The sequence below is a fragment of the Pinus tabuliformis genome, chromosome 6 (genome assembly GCF_031772625.1).
Source record: "Pinus tabuliformis cultivar Carrire ecotype Pingquan chromosome 6, CPIR1, whole genome shotgun sequence".
Lineage (NCBI taxonomy): Eukaryota > Viridiplantae > Streptophyta > Pinopsida > Pinales > Pinaceae > Pinus > Pinus tabuliformis.
The window spans coordinates 569,206,670-569,217,171 of NC_142292.1; the positions used below are offsets into that span (position 1 = coordinate 569,206,670).

A 10,502-nucleotide genomic window follows, 5' to 3' on the forward strand; every position below is an offset into this window, starting at 1 on the left:
CTTCTCCTAACTTGTCTAAGGGTAAGTTGGTATTTTCGGCAACCCTTATCCCGATTGTAGATTCACTTAACATACTTATGTGGTTGTTTGGACCCAACTTTTTGTCTCTGTTTATAGAGACGGAGGTTGATATTCACTATCGGAATTGTTTATTTCTGAAAATTTTTGCAACGAGAAACTTGTGTTATGTCTGACATCTGTCGTTGTCTCAGCACCATCTAGCGCACAGCTCGAGGCATGGAATTAAATTCAAAAGTACAGGGCTACAACACCCACCGATGCCAGCTTGTGCAATGGAATAAATGCACAACAAAATGGTTAACGCATTGAAATTATCTAAAAATAAATTAAGTTGTTGGCCCATTCACTGCACTGCGTGCAAATCAATTAATTTGTTTTTAATTATTACAATTTCTATTAAAATTTAAATAACTATTAATATTAAATATTGATTTATGGAAAATTTCTATTTAAAAATAAAATTATAAATATTAGTATTATTTACCAATTTTTTTTTTTTTTGACATTAACGGTTATAGATTTTATTTATGGCGGCAAACTGCCTGCCGCTAGCATTTACATTTCAGCTTGTCAGAAGGAGAGTATTCATAAACTGTTCTGTCCAACTAACGCCGAGAACAGGAAATAACACAACAGGCGATTCATTACAGAAGCATTGGATGTTCCGATAAGAGAAGAATCCGCATAGATGAAGGAGTTGCCCGGCTATGATCGCTGTAACGATCGAGGTCGACGGGCTTCTTTGGACAATCCCTGAACCAGCTAGCAATGGAGAATCGAGCTTAAGTGGATCGTCAGTTTCTTTGGAGGATATACAGGTGACATGAGGATCTTCATCGCACAAAAATGCATTTCTTGAAACTACAGAACGAGTGCCTCCATTAGGGAATGAAAAGCTTTGAGGGTGTTCAGATATGAGAGGAAATCAATGTTCGGGTGAGAGAACAGGGTATGTTCTGGTCAGGATCTGAGATGACTTTAGAGGAGTTTTGAATCCGCAAGAGGAGTTTTGACAGGAGATAGGGGTATTGATAAGAGGGTTGTCTGACCTGAAATCAATACTTTATAAAGCTTTGAAATTACCCTGAGGGAAGGACCCGAGAAACAGAGGAGGGCGGAGCAGCGAAATAACCATTGGATCAGAAACAGCAAATCGAACAGCATGAACCTTATGGAATAGGACAGAAGGATTCCCTCGAATTAACCACCAGTGCTCTTCGGTTGCAGAGGGAGCCAAGATTGGCCTCCAAATCTGCTTGAGAGTTGAGCCCCCTTAATATGTGATAGAAGGAGATTTTCCTGAACTTGGGCAGTAAGAGTTGAATTTTTTTGAAAACAGTGGCTAAATGGATCTGATGGGGCGTCTTATGAGAGGACATTACCTGGATGATGAGCCTAGAGTCTCCGAAAACACAGAGAGAGAGGATGTTTCGATTAATTGCCAGGTTCAGCCCTTGCCACAGTGTTAGAGCCTCTGCTCTATTGTTGGTTTCGGTGCCCAGGCCCCAATGGAATCGCAACTCTGTTGATCCTCCAGGTTTCAAAAGAACCCCACCACTGCCTGCCGCCCCAGGGTTTCCTTTAGAAGCCCCATCAAAGAACAAAAAGTAATCATCTAAGGTTGATCTCCACTTTATAAACTCCTGTTCCTCCAGTCTGATCTCCCAGTTGGCATGGATAGGAGCAGAAGGTGTGGATCTTTTGTTCAGATTCGGTACCAGTTCTTGGAGCCATTGCTCCTCTTCTTTGACCAACTTCAATTCATTCCTGGAAGTAGAATTGACTTCCAAAGCCTCGCCTAGCAGAGCTTTGATTTTGGAAACTAACCGTGTAGGATTGCAGCTTTCTCCTCTGAAAATCCTATTATTTCTCTCCAACCACAGCTTCCAGCATATAAACTTAGGGATCCACATCCAGCTTATTTTGAGAAGACTTTTTTTTTTAAGGCAAAAGGGAGGAAGAATGACCCAGGTTCGGAATAGATTAGAGATACTTTCTGGAAGAACAAAATTTGCCTGGTTTAACCTCAGAACTCCCTTCCATACTACCTGAGCAAAAGGGAAGAGCAACAGTAGATGATTGACATTTTCTTCAACAGCCAAACAAAGGGGGCATCTGGAGGGCCCTTCCATCCCTCTTCTTCTCAAATTGTCTCTGGTGAGAATGCTGTTGTGCGCAACAGTCCAACAGAAAAAGTCAATTTTGGGGAGAGAGGGGAAATCCCATATGAATTTCCATATAGCTGGGTTAGGAGGAGCATAAGGGACAGCCAGAATACTTTTGTAACCTTCGGCAGCTGTGTAAGAGCCTGAGAGGGAACCCCAGCCTCTTTTGTCTTTATAGGTGGCCTTTGAGGGAGACTTGCCTTGAAGCAGATCCAGCAGAAGTGAAGCTTCCCCCTGCAACATATGAGGAATCTCTCCCAAATTCCAACAATCCCAGAGCCTATCAGGATCTTTCTTCCAGGTGGAAATGTCCCACAAGGTGTGCAAGTTGGAGGACTGAAGCCAAGCTCTGATATTTGCAAGCCCCTCCACTTGAATCAAAGGTTGGTCTCCCAGAATTGAATCTTCCCAGATTTTAATTTTTCTCCCATTACCTGGGATCCAGTAAAGTTGCTGGCTGAACTGCTCCATAGCATGACTGCAGAGATTGAAGATCGGAGATCCTTTTAAGGTTCTTGGAGGCTTATCCAGGCATCTCAAGCGTTGTCCTTGGTAGTATTTCTTCCAGATGACTCTTTTGCTCCAACTAGATTTACCGGAAACTAAATTCCACAAGATCTTGGATCCCAAAGCAAGGTTTTGAGCAGCCAAGTTACGTAGATGGAGGCCGCCTTCCAGAAGAGGTTTCTTGATGGTCTCCCAGTTCACTAAATGGATCCTTCTGTCGTTGTTGTTCCCACCTTCCCATAGAAATCTTCTCAACAAACTGTCCATTTTGCTGAGAAAGGATTTGGGGGCGAGGAGAACTGAGTTTTGGTAAAGCGGCATACTTATAAGGACTGACTTCATCAGGATGACTTTCCCTGCATTATTCAGCCATGAGGCACCCCAAGCTTGGATTCTGTTCTTTAACTTATCGAGCAGCGGCATCCAATGGGCCAGTTTGGGTTTGGTTTTGAAGATTGGGATCCCGAGATATTTAAAAGACTCCCAATTACGATTTCCATCCATTTCTAAAAGCCTTGCAATGTCAGACAACTCCTTAATCGTGCAGTTCCAGCCATAGATTGAGCATTTCCGATAGTTAATTTTGCTTCCTGAGATCGATTTGTAAATGTCCAGCTCCTTCTTGAAGGATCTGGCAGAGATTAGGCTGGCTCCTCCAAGCAGCAAAGTGTCATCTGCGAACTGTGCATGATTGATATCCTTCACCCTCTGAGTCATTCTAAGGCCAGGTAGAATTTGAATCTTCTGATTGTGATCAAGCTGGAAACTGAGGACCGAGGCCTGAATAGCATAAAGGAGAGGAGACAAGGGACAGCCTTGTCTGAGGCCTCTAGAGGCTTGGAAGAAGTCAGTTGAGCGGCCATTGACCAGAGGTGCGATACATGGCGAGGCAATACAGGCATTCACCCAGTTTATGAAGGCGGATGAGAAACCTATATTCTTCATTACATTGAACAAAAAATCATGTCTTACCCTATCGAAATCATTAGCCAGATCGAGCTTAATAACCATACCTTTCTCTTTTCTTTGGCAACTTGAATGGACAGCTTCTTGCACCAGCACAATGTTGTCCAAAATCTTTCTTCCTTTTATGAATCCGCCTTGATTTTCAGGGATGATGGCTGGCAAAATATTCTTTAACCTGTTGGCAATTATTTTGGAGACCAGCTTGTAGCTAGAGTTGAACAATGATATGGGCCTAAATCTGCTAAAGTCGAGAGCGCCTTTCTCCTTTGGGATCAATGCTAGAAATGCCGAATTGATGCCACCGCCCAACTTTGCACAATTCTGGGATTTTCTGACCATTCTCAGTAAATCTTTTTTGATTGTCGACCAGCAGGCCAAGAAAAACCTGACAGTGAACCCATCAGGACCTGGGGCTTTATCAGGCTCCATAGAATCCAGAATATGCTTAATTTCATCCAAGCTGATCGGAGCAGTCAGCATGGCGTTGTCCGAATCCTTAACGCTATTGGGAATTAAATCCATCGGATAGGCCTGGGGATCTATAGGGTTTTCTTCAGGAGCCGAATAAAGATCTTTGAAGAAAGAATAAGCAGCTCTCTTGATGCCATCAAAATCCTTTATAACTGTGTTTTGGTATTGTATCTCAGAAACTGTTTTGAAGTGTTTTCTGGCTTCGGCTTGCTTGTGAAAGAAGCTGGTGTTCCTATCTCTGGACTTTAACCATAAATTTCTAGATTTCTGTCTCCAAAATTCTTCCTCCTCCCTGCTAGATTTGTGAACCTTTTTTTGCAGCTCGACTTCTTTTTGAAGGAGATTTTGAGTTACAGGACTATTCTCCATTGCTGTTTGGTGGGCAGCAAGGTTGTTGAGAGATTCTTTTCTTTTGGCAGAAGGTGTTTCCAATCTTTTTGCCCACTCCTTAAGACTTCTTTTTAAAACTCTAATTTTCTCTTCCCACACATAGAAAGGGGAACCATGGACAGGCCTATTCCAGGCATCCGAAACTACATCTTGAAATCCTTCTTGCTGAATCCACAGAGGGCTGAACCTGAATGGAATGGGGCCTAAATTACCATCCAGTGAAAGCTCGAGGAGGATGGGCTTGTGATCAGAAATGAGATTTGGAAGAATTTTAGAAGTGGCCATTAGACCGCAAGTCAGGAAGGATGAATGAACAAGGAATCTGTCCAAACGGGCAGCTATATGATTTGGGGCTAATCTTTTGTTGGACGAGGTGAATTTGCCTGAAGTAGGTTTTATATCCTCCAGGTCCCAGCCCAGCATAATATCTTCAACCCATTCTCTAGCAAGGTCCCTGACAATGGAGCCTCCCTTTTTCTCATCAAGAGCAAGGGTGACATTCAGATCCCCTGCAATGATAATATTTCCTGGATTTTGTTCTGAAAGAAAAGATTGAAGCGAGTTCCAACAAATTTTTTTTTCCCCTGGCGAAACAGGAGCATATAAATTAAACATACTTACTTGTTGACCAGAATCTTTGTGAAGGAGCTGAGTGAAAAGCCAATGGGGACTGCTTTTTTCTTGAATGAGATCATAAATGGAGCTGTTCCAGAAGGTGGCTATTCCACCAGAAGCACCTCTTGCACTAACCGCTCTTCCTTGACCTTTTTGCCAAAATACTTTACTGGTTTGGAGGAGAAGGGGTTCCTCCAGCTTAGTCTCCTGGATGAGAAGGATTTCAAGTGAATATATTCTCACTATGTCTTTGACGGCTTCCTCTTTCAACCTGCTGCCTAATCCTCTACAGTTCCAGGAGACGTATTTCATTATTTACTGATTTGGGGGATTGAGGCTCCTTTTGGAGCCCTGTTACTCTTGCGCCCAGATCTCGTATTCATCATTCCTTTGAGGGTTTTTTGAGAACCTTGTAGGACATCTAGATAAGTTTTTTCCTCATGCTGTTTCTTCTTGGATTTCCGGCCCCTTGTCGATTTAATAGGAGTGACTTGCGAGTTATCTGTCTCAGAATCTCTCTCTTCCGAGTCCTCCTCAGATTCGGAGGCGAGGCTGATATGCTCTTCATTACCTTCTTTCCCCTGCTGACCATCATCAACTGGAGGAGTCGATGATTCGCCTTCAATATCTTTCACTTGCTTCGACTTATTTCCAGTTTCCTCTTGTGTCTCCATGGTCTCCACCTGTTCTCCTGAGGAGGAGCCATCTTTGAAATCAGCATTGGGCTTTGGATTAGATTGAGGTTTCCCCAGCGATGCAGAGGTATTCTGCCCCTGGGGCTTTGGGACAGCCTTTCCCTTTTTAATTTCTTTCCATCCTTCCTCTTCAACCGTGGTCCCTGCTGAAGCTTTTGGGCAGTCACGCTGGAAATGTCCATGCTCATGACAGGTTCGGCATTTGAACGGCAATTGCTCGTAATCCAGCTTCTGATAATGCTGCCATTCTCCTACTGAGAGCTTGACCGCTTCGGGTAGACCGGCTTCCAGATCGACTTCCACGCAGATTCTGGCGCAGGTATATTGGCCCTTGTGGTCAGCTTTATCAATGAAACGACCCAGCCCATTTCTGATCTTCTGCAAGGAATGATAGCTCCAGCAATGTATCGGGAGGTTAGGGAGGCGAACCCAGACCGGTGCCTCCTTAGGGACATCTACGGAGGGGTCGAAGTCGGTGCTCCATTTATTTAGGTACAGACCTTGATTTCCCATAAAATACGGCCCGTTTCTGAACACCAAATCCCGATCTTCTTTGGTTGTAAATTCAAAAATGAAGTAGCCTCGTCCCACAGCATAACAGATCACATTGTTTTTTAGCTGAGGTCTCCAGTTCCTCTGAATCCATTCGTCCGTGATTTTTGTGGATGGCCAGCGGCCCATAAACTGCCCTACTAGGCCTCTGTCAGCCAGAGCTAGAGCGATTTTGATCGGTTGTTCCTCTGGGAGAGCAATCTCAGGAATCTCTTCAAGTTTCTTAATGAACTTCGGTGCCTCTGAAGATTTGCGTTTCTTCCCTTGCTGTTTTAACAGGCTGCTAAAAGCTTCTGCAGATGATATTGGAGGGGTGGGAGCGGCCTCCCCGCCCCCTGGACCGCTCATGGCTGCGTCGATCGATGGCGGCTGTGGCTCTGTTGCAACTCCGCTGTGCAGAGTAGCGCGCGGCTAGGTCTTAATCTGCTTCTGTATTATTTACCAATTTAATTGTTATTAATATTATAATTATTTTAGAAATTTTATTTAAAGAGTTTTATATTTTTAAAATTTATTAAAAATTATAATTTAATTTAAAAAAGGTAATATTATCTTTTATAAAATTTGTATTTTTTTTTTTAATTATAAATTAGTGTTGAACAATACATATTTTACATTTAAGGAATGTGTAATTTTTTTATTTTTTTTAAGTAAAATATTTTCTAAATAAAAAATAATGTTAACCATAATTAAAAACAAAAATAAATATATTTGTTTTGTTGGGGTTCGTTTTAATTAAAATTATTATTGCCAAGACTTCTTATTTCAACTTAAGGTAGATGAAGATTTTTTGTTTCTGTTTATTTTTTAATTGAGGGCCTAGATTGATTCTCAAGGAAATGTGCTCAACATATGCTTAAACTTAATGCTTATTAATTTGAGATTATTCTAATTCTAATAAGTTCCTCCATGATAAATTTCTCATTATTATTTATAACATTCATTTTTATATAGGCAAATTTTATTTAGCAAAATGGTCCATTACTTTTAATAAATTTAAAAAATTATATTGGTGCTCCCCACCCACCAATTTCCTAGGGATTTGAGATTATTCCAATTCTAATAAGTTCGTCCATGTAAGTTCCCCATTATTATCTATAACAATAATTTATAATTCTTTTTTTTCTTAAGTTAAGGTTGACTCATAACCCTCTTATACATGGTTAATGGTAAATGTGTGCATTAGTAAAGCATTCTATGTTGCAATAGTTTTTTTCGTTATATTTATGAAGCCTTAGGCTATATTAATATTTGTAATGTGGTTGTACTAGTAAAATACAAATAATCACACTCTCAATGTGTTTTTTCAGTTTGTGTAGATATTACAACTCAGAAGATGTGGTAAGAAGATTTCACTCTCTCTCAACCATAAATAAAATATCCCAATGTTCATGTGAAATAACGTAATTTTCTATCAACTTAAAAAAAATCATAAAAGTAATTAAAAGTGGAAAAAATAAAATATAAATATAAATGAAATATTTTTCTAAATAAAAAAATAATGTCAACTATAATTAAAAACAAAAATGAATATACCTATTTGATTACTTTAAATTACATTACAACTTAAAAGATGTAAAAATATGACACTCTCACACACAACTATAAATAAAATATTTAGATGTTAATGTGAAATAATAAAATTTTATATCAATTTTAAAAAATAAAATAATTAATAGTATAGAAAATAAATATATTTCCAGTTTTAAATGTGGAAGATGTATAATCTTTATACTTGTTAAAAATATTTCAATCCAAGATTTAGATAAACTATTTAAATATCCATACTATTATATATATGAAAGAAAAAGAGAATGTTGATGGAAATTTCGAATCTCAAACAAGCGAGAGGCGAAAGTTCTTAGCGAACGAATAGCTAGGGTTTCTGGGCTTCTGCAGGTGTTGAATTCCATGGAAGGGCACAAATGAGGGAGCTCCACTCCCTCCTACAAGCAGGTCATGGCCAGCCGAGGTAAGAAACCAATAGAAAATGTTAGAGGTCCTCCAGAAGAAGGGAAAAGGAACATGGAAGAGGAGCAAGATTGTACCAAATCAAGGGAGAATAATAGCACAAAAGAAAATGAGGAAGAAGACAAGGAACATGGAACAAAAGACAAAGGAAAAAAAGGACCATGTAAACCCAAAGCTTATGTCACACTCAGAGTAGTTTTAAATGATCTTGCTCTGCAAGCGCATAGGGACCACATGCGAACATATGCTATCATTTGTAAACTCATGGGATTATGGCCCACTAAAAAAGCTTTACAGACATGGATTAAATACCACTGGAAACCAAAAGGAAGCATAGACCTACATCTTGGGTCAAAGGGATTTTTCACTGTGGTCTTTACAGATATTGAAGATAAAGACAGGGTGTTTGAAGGAGGACCCTACTTCTATGTAGCAGCAGGCCTCTACATGCGGCCATGGATAATGAATTTTGTCCCGGAGCGTGAGACTTTTACTTCGGTTCCAATCTGGGTAAGACTCTACTCTCTACCTCTTGATTACTGGCAAACAAAATCTTTATCTTCCATAGGAAATAAATTAGGGCAATAGGCTAGTCAGAACAGATTCCAAATACTCAAAGAAGAGGAAGTGATAACAAATGTAGATCAGGCAATGGAAGGAAGTCTAGTGGAGAAGGAGAAAGAAGAAGACTGTGAACAAACATAGGATATTAATAAACAAATAGAGAGGATGATGAGTGATTTAAAACTGGAGATGGACTAGGAAATGACCCAGAGTGAGATGGAAATGGAGGACCACGAACTACAGGAGATTCTTGATAGAGAACACCTAGATCTGGAAGGGTTCTTGAAATAGGGAACCATGGGAGGGGTAGATTCATTACCTCAAAAAGATTTCAATAGAGTACAATAGCTGTTCCTATGGAAAACTTAGGCTAAAGGGTTGAAAATGCAAATAAACAATGAAAGGTAGGGTAACGAAGGGGTAATATCTATGAAAACCACACTAGGATTAGCACCTAGAAACCCAGGAAATAAAAGAGGCAGGAAAAAGCAGAACAAGCTATTGATGGAATGTGGAAAGCTAATGATAGATTCAGGTAAGATGAAAGACCTAACCAGCTACTCCTTTACAAATCTTTAATAATGAAGTTCACATCTTGGAATATCAGGGGTCTAGGTAGTAAAAGAAAACAAAGATTACTTAGTAATAGAATGAAACAAGAAGCTCCAGATATGATCTTCATCCAGGAAACTAAATGTTCCATTCAAAAAATAAAAGAAATACATAGCAAATGGCTCAATAGATTTGAGTTTCTAGAAGTCAAAGCAGAGAATACAGCAGGAGGCATACTCACTCTTTGGAACCCCCAAAAGATTGGCATAATAGATGCTGAGGCATCTAGGAATTATTTATCAGTGGTTATTCAGCCTGTGGGAGATAGGGAGACCTATCTGGTCACGAATGTTTATGGCCCTCAAAGAATGGATGATAAACTCAGGTTTCTAGATTCTCTTGTGGATCTCAGAGACAAACATGCAGGAATACCTTGGATCATGGGTGGGTACATCAACATGATCAAATCACTTTCTGAGAAGAAAGCGGTACCAAAATTTTAAGCAAAGAATCTTTAGCATTTCAAACTTTTATAGATAATATGAAGATAGTTGACACTGATATGAGTAATGGTCTCTTTACTTGGAACAAGAAAAGTGGAGGAGAGTCTCAAGTAGCCTCAAAGTTAGATAGATTCATAATCTTATTGGACCTTATGCTCATCGACATGGAAATGATAGCGAGAATTCTCCCCTTTGGAGGCTCAGATCACTAGCCGGTTCAACTGGAGGTTTAGGGCATTGGTACCCCCAGGAATAGACCTTTTAGATTTGAGAATATCTGGCTGACCCACCCAGATTTCACCAACAACATTGCAAGTTGGTGGTTAGAAGATTTGCATATTCAGGGTACAAGAATTTTCCTTCTACACAAAATACTAAAGCACATCAAGCTCAGGCTTAAATATTGGAACAAGAATGAATTTGGCAATATTTTTGAAGCAAAAAAATATGTTGAAGATAAAATGCAGGAACTCAACCAAGCCCTTATCACGGATTGATTTGATAAAGTCAGAAATGATCAAGTCACCAAA

At 39.9% G+C, this 10,502-nt stretch overlaps 1 protein-coding gene across 1 annotated transcript; it reads right to left on the bottom strand.

Moving 5' to 3' along the window:
- Positions 1-583: 583 nt before the first annotated feature.
- Positions 584-5,447, bottom strand: LOC149259788 (uncharacterized). Its single transcript, XM_089455188.1, has 5 exons — positions 5,142-5,447; positions 3,835-4,922; positions 1,404-3,666; positions 1,105-1,273; positions 584-882 (listed from the first exon to the last, which is right to left on the bottom strand). Exons 1-5 carry the CDS (start codon positions 5,445-5,447, stop codon positions 584-586), a joined length of 4,125 nt encoding a protein of 1,374 aa, XP_089311314.1.
- Between the last annotated feature and the right edge of the window lie 5,055 nt (positions 5,448-10,502).

Bases quoted from the DNA above. Each gene is read 5' to 3' on its own strand.
- LOC149259788 (XM_089455188.1), bottom strand. From the start codon at position 5,447: ATGAAATACGTCTCCTGGAACTGTAGAGGATTAGGCAGCAGGTTGAAA. The intron at 1,274-1,403 runs GTAATGTCCTCT...ACTCTCAAGCAG, and splicing joins ACTCTAGGCTCATCATCCAG to ATTTGGAGGCCAATCTTGGC. The intron at 883-1,104 runs GTAATTTCAAAG...CTCGTTCTGTAG, and splicing joins TCTCGGGTCCTTCCCTCAGG to TTTCAAGAAATGCATTTTTG.